This window comes from Salvia hispanica, chromosome 2 (genome assembly GCF_023119035.1).
Source record: "Salvia hispanica cultivar TCC Black 2014 chromosome 2, UniMelb_Shisp_WGS_1.0, whole genome shotgun sequence".
Classification (NCBI taxonomy): Eukaryota; Viridiplantae; Streptophyta; class Magnoliopsida; order Lamiales; family Lamiaceae; genus Salvia; species Salvia hispanica.
In genome coordinates, this window is record NC_062966.1 from 34,742,691 (window position 1) to 34,755,620 (window position 12,930).

The 12,930-nt window shown below is 36.6% G+C and overlaps 3 protein-coding genes across 4 annotated transcripts; all 3 read right to left on the reverse strand.

Moving 5' to 3' along the window:
* Nucleotides 1-926: 926 nt before the first annotated feature.
* On the reverse strand, nt 927-4,689 carry LOC125205121. Its single transcript, XM_048103937.1, has 4 exons — nt 4,436-4,689; nt 4,312-4,343; nt 4,140-4,200; nt 927-3,684 (listed from the first exon to the last, which is right to left on the reverse strand). Exon 4 carries the CDS (start codon nt 3,641-3,643, stop codon nt 1,400-1,402), a length of 2,244 nt encoding a protein of 747 aa, XP_047959894.1. The 5' UTR covers nt 3,644-3,684; nt 4,140-4,200; nt 4,312-4,343; nt 4,436-4,689; the 3' UTR covers nt 927-1,399.
* A 2,344-nt stretch (nt 4,690-7,033) lies between these two features.
* On the reverse strand, nt 7,034-9,502 carry LOC125205130. Its single transcript, XM_048103943.1, has 6 exons — nt 8,980-9,502; nt 8,528-8,677; nt 8,160-8,418; nt 7,841-8,059; nt 7,605-7,747; nt 7,034-7,435 (listed from the first exon to the last, which is right to left on the reverse strand). Exons 1-6 carry the CDS (start codon nt 9,238-9,240, stop codon nt 7,136-7,138), a joined length of 1,332 nt encoding a protein of 443 aa, XP_047959900.1. The 5' UTR covers nt 9,241-9,502; the 3' UTR covers nt 7,034-7,135.
* Nucleotides 9,503-9,629: 127 nt separating this feature from the next.
* On the reverse strand, nt 9,630-12,427 carry LOC125205134. Of its 2 annotated transcripts, none has more exons than XM_048103948.1 (2): nt 12,293-12,427; nt 9,630-11,014 (listed from the first exon to the last, which is right to left on the reverse strand). In XM_048103948.1, exon 2 carries the CDS (start codon nt 10,943-10,945, stop codon nt 10,145-10,147), a length of 801 nt encoding a protein of 266 aa, XP_047959905.1. In that variant the 5' UTR covers nt 10,946-11,014; nt 12,293-12,427; the 3' UTR covers nt 9,630-10,144. The 2 variants fall into 2 exon arrangements, with proteins under 2 accessions (XP_047959905.1, XP_047959906.1); XM_048103949.1 differs by lacking the exon at nt 12,293-12,427 and adding an exon at nt 12,107-12,240.
* Nucleotides 12,428-12,930: the final 503 nt, after the last annotated feature.

The following is a 12,930-nucleotide window of genomic DNA, read 5'->3' on the forward strand; positions in this document are numbered from 1 at the left end:
CACCTATAGCAAGATTCTGAATTTTATACACAATAAGTTACTCATAATTTAGGGGATTTTGTGTGTATTAGAGAAACTGGTGTTAGTGGTTTTGGTTTTTTCATGAAAGAGAGGTTTTTGTGACACCTGTAAGAATGTATTATTGCCTAAAAAGAAGAAAGCATCGATTTCAATTGATTTGAGTTGAATTGTGTTTAATTTTTAATTAATTGTCGAGTGTGTGGAGGAGATTCGTCTTGTCTATCACTAATCCATAGGCCATAAAATCTGAGGAAGGAAATGAGAAAATGACATTAGACGCCATACAACTTTAATTAGGCCAAATTTATACATCTGGCTGGTTATAATAAGATATTTTGGTCAATATACTTGAAAAATAAATAACAAATTGATAACTCCTTTAATGTTTATGTGGTTTTACAAAATAAATAAAATTATTATTAAATCCTTAAATGGAGTATGAGTTATGGGAAATGGCGTGTGGGAAAGGGTGCAGAGGGGAAGTTGGCGGAATAAACTATAAAGTTAATTTTAATTTAATCTTTAGTTTAGCCATATTTATTTATTTATTTTTAGGCACTTCTTTTAAAATCAAAGATATTAAATGAAGTTATAATATTAGTATAATACCATATTTTAGGTAGGAAAACAACATTGGAGTACTGAATTGAGTACTTTCATTTAGTATTAAATTGTTAGTTTGTAGTAAGCCATGTTAGAGCAAAACCTTGATAGATTGAAAAAGCAAAACAAATCAATAAAGTTTGATAATATACAAGCACATATTAAAGCTGAAAATGTAAAATTAGAATTTTTGCTTGTAAACCAAAATAAAAATATAGGATCAGAGTATTCATTCTATCAGCCATACGCAAGTGTTAAGAGGTTAATAATCCCAAAACAAATTACAAGCTTAACAATTTCAATAAGAGTAACAATAATCCAATAAGCCATTCATCATCAATTAGATGATTAAAACACTTCGATTCACAGCCAGAGAGTCACTACAAAACCAACACAAAGCATGTGTTTCGTAAACTCCAAAACAAACATAAGAAAGTTATACCAAGTTTCATCACCTCATGGGAGACAACTACATCCAAAAACCTTTATAGTTTACCATCTCCCACTTTTCTTTCAGTCTAAAAGCTAAGAAAGAAGAAAGAAAGAAAAAAAAAAGAAGCCTCAGCTGAGTGGTTTTCTGATCCTGATCTAGAAGGCTAGACAAACCACTCAACACGAGAACACCGTACAGCAAAGCGACCGAGGCTTTCTTGTTCTAACCTCAGTTAGGATTGCACATATCGGTAGTATCAAGCAGACACGGATTCGCTATTCACACCTCGCCATTATTCAAGCACTCTATACCGTCAGAAACAAGATAAGAAATTATTCACAATTAACTCACAACTTGTGTGGAAGGTTTACTTTCTTGTAGAGAGATCACGGTTTCAAAAGCTCCCACCAGGGCTTTAACCTTACTTTTCCTACTCACGACGAGTTTACTTGCCGTCTCTTCAATGACATTGTTCAACAAACCTTGAGCATCTTTCTTCCCTTGCACATCTTGATGCTTTAAAACAACCTTTTGAGGCAAAACCCCTGTACTAGCCATGTCACTAGTGACTCCCGCTTTTTTCGTGGTTTTCCTCCTCAGATTACTTTCTTCTACTCCTAAGACCCTTGCCCTCCTAAATATAAGTTTCCTAGGTGTATTATTATCCGACTGAAGTTCCACTACCTTCCCCATTCTGAACTTCACTTTCACAGGAGAGATATGTTTATCTCCCGCAACAACCACCCTGTTCTTTCGCACTGCCTTCTTAGGATTCTCTTTCACAGGTGCTTCTTTGACAGTCTTCAGCGAGTTCTTGGAGATAAGTTTGCGTGTTTTAACAGAGCTCTCCTCCATCTCTGAATTGTCCTCTTCATAAGAAGATAGTGACAAAGACTTTCCACGAGACGATGATTCGGCTGATAGTGGAGATTTAGGTGATGACTCAGAGACATTGTTGCCAGCTCCAACCCTGATGACACGCAGCTTTTTCTCAGTAACCTTCTCACTCTCAGATGCCTTAGAATTAACCCTTCGTGTCCTATTGGGATCCTTCAGAGGAGACACCAATTTTAAGTTTCCACGTTTTCCCGAATTGATTTGTGCTGTCTTTCTCAAAGGAAGCTTAGACAGCAGAGTAGCAGAAGGAGGTGTCAATGCCTTCTTTGCAGATGCTTTGGCTGTCATCAATTTTCTGCCTTTTCCATGCATACCATCTGAATCATTAGGAGAAGATAATGGTTTAACCTTAACAGGTTTCAACTTCACAGGAGACGACCGCTGCTTGGATGCAGAAGTTGTCTTTTTCTCCGTTTTTGATATTTTATCATCGATTGAGGAACCTTGTTTCACTGAATCTTCAACTTCCGTATGGGGAAAGTATACACTCTTGATTTCTGGGGGATCCACTGAAGGAGATTTCTTAGCCGATGAAGACTTGCACTTCGGCAAAAGAGTCTTACTGCCAGAAGAGCCATTTTGCTTTGAGGAGGAAGTTTTGGTATAAGTGGACAGTTTAGGTGTCCGCAAATCAGATTTAGAATTTGAAGAAGGAACTCTAGGTGAACTATTGTTGGTGTATGTTGAAGGCCTGTGCTTTGGCTTTGGGGGATAAGATTTGGTATCAAGGGATGACCTCAAGCCATTTGAACGGACTTTCACATCGATTGGAGGTCCATGATTAACAAATTCTTCCTTTGTTTCGACACCTGAAACCACCTCTTCCATCATCTCGTCACCTGCGATCACCTCTTCCATCTTCTCATCACTTGAGACCACCTCTTCTTTCTTCTCGTCATCTGTGACCACCTCTTCCTTCATCCCGTCACCTGTGACCACCTCTTCCTTCATCCTGTCACCTGCGACCACCTCTTCCTTCATCCTGTCACCTGCGACCACCTCTTCCTTCTTCTCCTCACCACTCAAAACCACCTCTTCCTTCTTCTTGCCACCTGAGGCCACCACTTCTTTCTTCTTGCTACCTGCGACAACCTCTTTCTTCTCCTCGCCATCTGTGACAACCCCTCTCTTCTTCTCGCCATTCGAAAAAACCTCTTTCTTCTTCTTGCCACCTGTGACCACCTCTTCTCTCTTCTCGTCACCTGCAGCCACCACATCTTTCTTCTTGCCACCTGCGGCCACCACATCTTTCTTCTTGCCACCTGCGGCCACCTCTCTCGTCTCCTCACCATCCAAAACCACCTCTTTCTTCTTCTTGTCACCTGCAACCCGTATCTCAACAGGTATCTGATCAGGAGACAGTTTTGCAATCCTTTTCCGGAAAGGCTTCCTTGATTTACTTTCATCTAAATGGTGCTTTCCAAATTTACAGAAATCATGACAAGAGCCAGTAGATGCTCTGAGATAATGAGGAACCACTTTTTCTTTGCCATTGGAAGACACCAATTTGTCTGCAGAACTCCTCAAGGAACTGTTCCCCCGACCACGGGAACCAACAGAAGCTCCAAGATTATGGGCATCAATGCTGTGCCCATTACTCGGAGAATCCTGATTCCCAGCCAAATCATTGTTCACACTCCCATCACTTTTCGTGGGAGTAGCCATAGAATCATCACTTGCTTCAGCCATGCAAACAGAGACCGTGATAGGGAGCTAGGAAACAAAAAATCCTACAAGCATAAACAATACAGATAAGCAGTTATAAGAATGTGATTATATGAATAATCTTCTAAGAAGAATTTATTAAATTTTCATCTTTTAATCTTATTTTCATCATAAAAAAGAGAGTAAATAATGATCTAGTCTATCCAAATTCCAAAAGCAATTCATGTGAATGAAAATACATCATTCAAATGAAATCATTGATACACAGTGTTCAATGCCAACAATGGATTGATCTGCAGCAAATTCCCAACTTAAAGCAACAGATAAAACACATATCACAGAAAACGTTTCAGCACAGAAAATTTCAAATCAAACCTTTTCCAAAACCAGAGATTAACCAGAAGATTCACGAAACCATAACAAAGAGGGTAAAATACCTAAAATCAATTGAACAAAACCATCCCCACACAAAAATTCCGTCTCAAAATCAATCACAATCTCAAAAAAAGAGAAAAATTACCTAAAATCGGCACCTGATCACCAATCGGAATCTGAAGCCTTTCACAAACACAAGCGTGCAACTGTGAGAAAACAAATAACCCCAGAATTATAAACCAGAAACAAACGTTATTGAATGCCGCAATTAATGAGAGGTCAGTAAAAAAAACAGAAACCCCTCAGAAACCGTGTACCTTCTTCTTCTCCCTTCTACCTTTCTTCTTTACTGCTTCACCAGAAAGCAAAGGAAAAGCGTAAGAAAATTAAAATAACGAATAAAATGAATTATGATGGAAGTAGCAACAGGAATCAGCCTACCTTATCCGTCAATTATTAGTATAATTCAATTCTCCGAATTGAAAGCGATCGCTATCAAAAATATACGCGCATTTATATACGGAGATAGAAAAGAGAAAGAGACAGAAAGATCGTGCAAGCAACGCCTTTCGGTTTTGGTTACTTCTGGGGAGTTCCAAAGAAGCCGTTTTGATGAGTTCACGCGTTCAATTGTTGCTCAATTTCTGGCCCAGGGAGAGATATAGAGAGAGAAAGAGAGTATATTTTGTATTGTGTGTATCTGTGTGTGTGAGAGAGAGAGGTGAAAAACGATCGGCTGTAGAAGGTGGTCGGCGCCAATTTCCTTTTTTTAATTTTATTTTTAATCTATTATTCTTTTATATTTATCTTTTTTTCATTTTCAATTTAATGGCAAAACTTAGGTGATAAGCAAGATGCTAATTGCTAACCGTAATAAATATTGGAATTAGATAATTTTTTTGTATATCTGTTATTATAAATAGGGTTAGTTGTATTTATAATCTATAGCCTGAAAATCTGGACTCTTTTACTTTATATCCTATAGCTTTGACGTAAATTAAATATTGTACATCACGGGAAAATATTGGTAGTATAATATTTTTTGGGAATTACTGAAATATAAATTGTGCAAATATAGTATCGAATCTTTCAAGGTAGAATTCTATAATATGATATTGATTCGATTTATTAGCGTATTCGTTAAAATAAATACGAGTATATTTGATTTGGTGGGAACTGGGAAGTGAAACAAAATAATTGAGTGATATTATTGCCTATTTTTGCCGTGGATTTCATATTTGGACAATTTTTAGGTGAATCTCTTGGATTTCATATATACTCCATTGCCAAGATGAGCAAAATAAGTTGTGAAAAATGGTTTAGTAATATTTTTTTTTTTTTTATCAAATCTAACTCAGTATAATATTTTATGGTTTGTTAATATTACTGGTTGTATGGGTAACACTGAAAAAGAAAACTATTATTCCATATTTAATAGTATAAAAAAGTTAAATAAAAGTATATTAATACATGGGTTTAATAAAGAAAAATAATCATAGTAGTAACTATAATTGAAACTGAGGGAGTAGAATGTCAACAATATGCTGCAGCTTATTAATAACTGGTGCCTAAATGCATTTAAGTTGAAATTAAAATTTCAATTTATAAGGCATATGACCGTAGAATTAGGTACCAATTTCTCAAGTCAACTTCTGGAAACTTCTTGAATGTTAGGCGAGTTTATTCGTTATATTAACAAAATATTCAACACACTTAAATTTGGAATTAAAAAAATACATAAATGCAAAAACGTCAAACTCTATTTTCATACCGTTTATTTGATTTAATTATGAGTAACTTTTATTAATCCTTTTTCTTTACTTTCTTTATTCTTTATTATATTTAGATTGTATAAATATGTTAATACTCCGTAGTACTTAAAAATTATCTCAGTCATACACATATCACCATTTATCTCATATTATTATGATAAATAATTTTCAAAATTTTCATAATCCCTCAAAATATATGGAAGACGAACGGAATAAGATGCAACCAACATTTTTGAAATATTTAAGTTAGTTGAACCAATAGTAGTTGATTAGATCAACTTAATTTGAAATTTCATCAATATATATCAAATTAAAATTAATCAGCAAACCTTTTTTTGTCTATAATAAAATTAAGCGCCCACACACGCGCCGCCTGTAACGGTTGGCGGTTGGTGAATATTTATAGTTATTAATTTATTATGGAATACGATGACTAGATTGCAAATTATTCAATAAAATAATATCACTTGGGATTTGTTTATGTTCAATCTCAGTTCTGCTGCAATAGCATTATTTTCTTTGATCCACCAATTATTGTCCTTGCATAATTGCTTTGCTCTGATCCAACCTCATTAATTAATCATTTATGAGATTCAAGTCTATTTAATCACTATTATGATATAATTTCTACTACTATATTTTTTTGTATATATTTAAATGCACTACACACATGGTTCTCTCATGGAATACATTGAAAATCGCACAGGAATTGTGTATAAAACAATTAAAGAAACATTTATTAGTGATATATGTATGGAGTATAAATTAAAAAAATTATAGTGAATTATTTAAGAAAAAAGTAGAAGCCTTGGATTCTATTTCTCTTTCTGCTAATTGAAATGTCCACATGCTTGAGATGCAGCATGTTATTCATCATTCCATTTTTATATCATTACAAAATAAGAATTGTCACAGTCTGGTTATGGGATGGGACCTTGTATGATTGTTTCCTTTGAAAATATTTGATTTCATTAGTAATTGTGCAGGCCTACACGGTAACATTATGAGCTTTTTATAGTGTATTTTGATATTATAACAGCACTTGCATATTGGTAGATGAGATTACCAATCTGCCTTGACCTTTCAACCACCATAAATAGAATCATCACAAGAAGATTCTTTTGCAATTGTGTCAAAATTGAAAATAGAAGTTCCCACCTAAAAATACTACTAGCAAATATCATCATAATCAGTAATAGCACAATTTTCATGCAAATTATGACTTGGTTGCTAACATGGATTACTTTTTCTAGTATACATTTTAATCTGAGACCAACATTTCTCCAATATTCAAAATATATTGATTGTTCAGACAAGTAATATCAGAACTATCTACAAAATTTACCAGAAAATTCACACTTGTATTTCATCATTTCTTGCGGCCTGAGACGGTCTTCTTCACAGCCCCGACTGAGACCAAGAACTGGTCAAGAGACGATAGGGTCCTCATGTCGTCTGGAGGGAAATAACTGGCAGCCTTACCCAAGAGTGATGTGAAGAGCATGGCAAGTGAAGGGCGTGTAACATAGCTTTCACCCAAGAGATCATCAAGAAATCCAAATGCTGCTAAGAAGTCAGATCTGCTTGCATTAATCGGGCCAGCAAAATGCGCTGGAATTATCCTCTTGAACCTCCAGTCCCTCGAAATTCTATCTATCCAATCTCTAACCTGAAATCCCAAGAAACAGAGTCTCAAAATATAACTACGATTTGTTCTGCTCTTTTTTCTTACCTAAAAACGGAAAAGGGCGAATTTCAAAGATATGTCTGTAGTTTTATAAATGATGGATAAAATACAGATTATACAAATATCAGAGAACATTGACTGACTGACTTGCCTTTTCAGGAACTTTGCTGAAGACTAGAGTTTTTACGATAGGTGAGACAATAAGCTTCTGTGACATTTGAGAGAAGCTAGCATTCGGCTCCAACAGATTTGAGGGGCCAAGAAATAAGATCTGGAGGACCATTCTTTCCCATCCTGCATCGAACAAAACGAATGATCAGCTCACCTCAAAAGTGCCTGGTGAGATATATGTGTTTTCGAGTTAAATGACTCATTGAAGACTTATACCTTTCTGTCTGTTCATATTGTTGTCCACAACTGGCTCCTCGGGTACTTCTCTTCCCTTACTAAGAATCTTGACAGCCAAACCATTCTTAGCAGATGATAGCAACGACTCCTTGCTAATACATTCCGGTGGCTGTCTGGGAACAAATATCACAGCATCTGTAACTAGCAGCGTCTTTGTGCGCTTGTGATAGAATGCCACCTCAACATACGGCCCGATTCCTGACAACATATTCAACAACAAAGAAGAGTGCATACATATAACTATGTCTTAGCATAAGGCTAACTTGATTCCACAAAAAACTTGGAATAAGTGCACTACCAACTTCAGGGGAGCTCAAAACTTTCTGCTCGATTTCATCAGCCCACGGGGTTGACAAATCCTCATCTTCCAATATTCTGGCACGAAAAATCCCAAAAAACTCGAGGGGCAAGTTTAGTGGCCAGCTCCACTGCCTAGGCGCCACCCACACCTGAGCTCGAGGGAACTGCCTTGAGAATGGGCCAACAAATATCTTATGCTCGTATGCAAACGTGGGAAGGACTATATATTCCACGGGAGCACCCAACTCTTTCACTAGCTGCAAGATGGAACGAAGCACGAACAACATGTACCATCAACAAGTCGCAACATCTATATATCACCAGAAATTATCAAAAGAAAATCAGAAGCTCGACGTTGGTGATTACCTGAATGCACTCTTTTGTTGGAGCAATAGGGGCATGAACCCATAATCCACCGGATTTGAGCTTGATGACAGTCATACGAATGTTTGTTGAGACGCTGCTGAAACCGAGTGCTTGCTCTTGTTCAAACAACCATATTGCATCTTTCACAGCCTGATATTCTAACAGATAAATCAGTTACAACTCAGCACTTATGTTTCAAGAAACATTACTTCTTTTCTTCTCACTTCTAAACATGATTAATCTGCCCTAACAATAACTAATGTGGTCTATGTTTAAATTCAAATCTTTTTCATGAACAATCTAACTGTCCAATTAACTAAGAATTATGGAAAAAGGCCCAATTTTAATGAAATGATGATCTCTAATCAAATGAACTACAGTACTACTTAACTAATCAAAATTAGCTCCTTTTATTTGTAGAAATCCCAAAATTCTTGACAGATCAGACTAACCTCGTATCTCAATGTTTGGCGGTTGAGAAAGGGACCGAGGGGGAACGGGAATCCAGTAAAGTTGAAGTAAAACCTTCCTTCTCCGCCGCCAGCGGCGGCAGAGACCACCAAACTTGGTTCAGAGCGATTTTTGCTTCTTCTGGATTTGGTCTGAATACAGAGGCCCTTCAACGGGGAGCAGCTGAGAAAGGCGGAATTGAGTTCTCGAGAGGCCAATTGAGAAGATTTGGGTAACGGAACAGCAAACGCCGCCGCCGCCATATCTTAGTTCCGACAGTGAAGTAGCTGAAGAAGCTACTATTGCATTATTGTGGAGGGTCGAAACTCGAGAGGTTCAGTTTTTCACACGTGGCGGGATATCCTAGTTGGAATTTTATAGTGTAATTTATTTTCCACATTTGTTTATTTTATTTTATTTGTTTTGTTTTATTACTGTATCTGTGGATGCCAACGATCTACATGTTTGGATTAAATGAATTTTCCAGGCACTATGATTAGTTTATTATTTTTCGTAAATGGGTATATATTGCTTACAGAGTTCTAAAGACCATTATTTTGTAATTTAGTTATATAAACTTCAATAATATATAGTGGCTATCATTTAACTAAACAAACTCAAATTGAATAAAAATGCTAAACGAGAATGATACTTGCAATGAAACGCTATCTCAAAAGAAATAGCAAATCACTAGCTCTAAAACTGAGAGAATTCTCCTAACTTGTGTACACAAAATAATTGAGTACATGAGTTCCAAATAGAGGTAAGTAACTTGAGAAAATCACAAAATAAAACCAAGAAAGCCCATCGTCCAAATCAGCCATCATTCATAGCTAAAGCCACCGGCCACAAATATATACACAGATGACACTTCTAGAAAATACCTATGGCCATTGTCCGAACACCAGGGGCGCGGAAGTAACCCACGCCATACTACTCGAAAAAGCTTGAACGGCCTTTAGACTAAAGGGTGCCGGTAAACAGAACAGAACTGCACAGCCACCCAAACAGGACAAAAGCACCCAACAAATAAAGGTCACAGCCATAAACACTAACTCAGGAATCTAGGAAGTTCTAACCTGGAACAGTATTATTGACTTGGCATTGTGGAAACATTCATAGAGGGATGGATTGCATACACCAAAAGGAAAACGAGGAGAGGATTTGTCAAGTGACGATCTCTCTCACGAGCCAATCCAAGCTCGGATAAGCAAAGTACAGAATGAGGAAAGATGGAAGGGCGAAGAGGACTGTGATGACTATGTACAGGGCCAAGATGGCGGCACTGGCTGGTATTACGTACAATATGATGAGAAGGAAAAAGATGACTAGGGGGAATTTGGCCGTCAGATGAACGAAGAAAACGAGGGACTTTCTGAGGGACACTTGCAGCCTTTCCAAGGGATGATAGCTGTTGAACTGACTTCCATCATGACTTGAGCCTGATTGTTCAGAAACATGGAAATGATTGGTGCTTCTCTCTGTATTCCCAACTGAGCTTCCTAGTGATCTAGTGCTCGATGGACAAACACCCTGATGATCCCCACAGTTGGTGGAGTGAGGGTTCACTCTATCACCGTTCATGCTCTCGAGCATCCACAGAAGGAAGAAGTTCTTACGAGGAAATTTCAGGTTGCCCCTATAAACTAGACGAAGTGATAAGAGGTTGCACCAGGGGCAGGATATAAAGAGTGGGAGCTGAAGAGGCAGAGTGGGAAATTTGACAACAGCAAACTGTAATCCTAGGATGCAGTTTTTGCACAGTGTGTGCCCGCACCACAAAACGTATGGTATATTTTCAACAAGGTTAAAAGATTCCCAGCATATCGGACATTCCAAACCTTCCTCTCTGCTAGTATGGGAAGAAGCTTCGTCATCAGAGCAATCCATTGAATTTTGTGTCGGTTTCAGTACACCATTCTTGAGCCCTCTAGTTCCAGCCAGACAGTTGGATGCAAAATTCCACATCTTGGAGCTAGCTAGGACCACTACAAAATGAGCATTTTACATCTTTGGAATAAACTCCACCCAAAAGCACTGCATAAAAAGCAAGGAAAACCAGAAACCAAATTTAGCCACAAAGTAATAGCTTCTTTAAAAAATCATAACCTTTTTACAGCAATAATAACAACAAAACAATATACAAAAATGAAAATGAAAATAAAAATGTAAATCCATAAATTATTCTAGCAACACGCACTTTCATTAAGTTTTTCAGCATTCTTCCTCCAGAAAATGTTTCATATTGCAACTAGCTAGCTTCTCAAACTAGAAATGGGGCACACTTAGCCTCTTTCTAGATCAGAAACTAAACAAACCTGGTCTGCTTAAACGACGATTGTTTTCTCAGCGTCTCATTCTTAACCTAAAATTGAGGCACTACTAGAAGGAACCCTGTAACTGTAACACAGAAATGAAGCTAATCCATCACTTACTCCTCATATTTCATGACAACTATTTAACTGGATCCAGTATCTATGTTACTGAGAGATACATTGTTCAACACTCTTTATACCATATAGACTTTGATTTGAAAAGAAATGTAGATCCGGAGTTATTCCTATAGTTGGAGTTTCTTGGATACAGAAAGGGAATTCTTGAACTTCTCTTAGCACATAAGAGAAAGTTTCCAGAAATAATATCCTACTAACTACTCAGCTGTAGATGGATTTTAATTTTAAGTTTTTAACAGTATCCTACTTAGCACATTAACAGAAAATCTGTGGAATTTAGCTAACAGCACTTTGATTTCATAACCCATAAGAGGCCTCTTCTACTTGATCCCCGGTCCAAACAATGTTGTAAGCTTGTTTAGAAGAAACCATCAAACTTATGCAGGTAGGCAACCATCAACCCCAATTCTTGGTCTGTTTGAACTTAGCCTAGGTCAGCCAAGGGGAGAATCACAATATCCAATTTTACATAATATTTTACAGGATTTTCTTTAGCCAATCATCTCAAAGCACAAGATCCAAGCTGCAATCTTTAATTGAAAGAACTACTCTAGGTTCACAGCCGCCTACAACAGCCAGAAATCTTAATTTCTTTTTCAATTGAAACAATCCGAAAGCAAATATCAGCCATAAATCATCACTAAAAATACATTCTCGGTTAACTGAAAAACCTAACCAGCTGAAATAGCAGATCTATGATTGAACCGATCGAATCAACAACTATAAACACCGTTAGAGAGTCATAAACAAGTAACTCGAATCAACAGCATGAATAATAACTGGAATAATCAGAGAGACAAAAAACCACCACACATCGATTTATTAATGCGACATGAAACAGAAGCGATAGATTACAACTTACCTATCGATCTGGTGTGTGTGTGTGAGAGTGAGTGAGAGAGAGAGAGAGTTCGGTATCTGGTATGCGGCTGTGCATCAACCTGAACCCAATCTCGATCGCTTTTAGTTTAAGTCTGTAATATTTTTAATTAATTAGGAATATTAGGCAGAATAATATGAAGATTTAGTTTGAGAAAACATTTTTATCTTATCCAATGGATTACAAGTGGAAAAGATAATAATCAATAAATAATCTATATTGTCTTTAATTTTTTAGTAATTTGCGTGACCCATTTCAGCATAAATTATAAAATATTCATCAGTAAACCTTATTGTAAATAATTTGCTACTGCATCGTTTTGAAATACTCATTAATCTTTTATCTCCAATTATTTGAACCGGCTGAAATACATAAGAACAAAACAGATAACTACAAACACGTATTTATCAATAAATCGTTCTAAGTTGACTTATTAAACAAATTTATGCAATAAATATCAAATGATGTTGTTATCACGTTTTGAAAAATTGCAGTGGAGTTTAAAGAGACTGGCCCAATTTATGGAGTTTGTGACCCAATTTTATTATTGAGCTCATTTTAATTAGAAGTTCGATAAAAAAAAAATTTGTAGTAATTTATATCTTCACTAAGTGATTGGA

Bases quoted from the DNA above. Each gene is read 5' to 3' on its own strand.
- LOC125205121 (XM_048103937.1), bottom strand. From the start codon at position 3,643: ATGGCTGAAGCAAGTGATGATTCTATGGCTACTCCCACGAAAAGTGAT.
- LOC125205130 (XM_048103943.1), bottom strand. From the start codon at position 9,240: ATGGCGGCGGCGGCGTTTGCTGTTCCGTTACCCAAATCTTCTCAATTG. The intron at 8,419-8,527 runs GTAATCACCAAC...TCCATCTTGCAG, and splicing joins CAACAAAAGAGTGCATTCAG to CTAGTGAAAGAGTTGGGTGC. The intron at 7,436-7,604 runs GCAAGTCAGTCA...TTGGGATTTCAG, and splicing joins TCAGCAAAGTTCCTGAAAAG to GTTAGAGATTGGATAGATAG.
- LOC125205134 (XM_048103948.1), bottom strand. From the start codon at position 10,945: ATGTGGAATTTTGCATCCAACTGTCTGGCTGGAACTAGAGGGCTCAAG.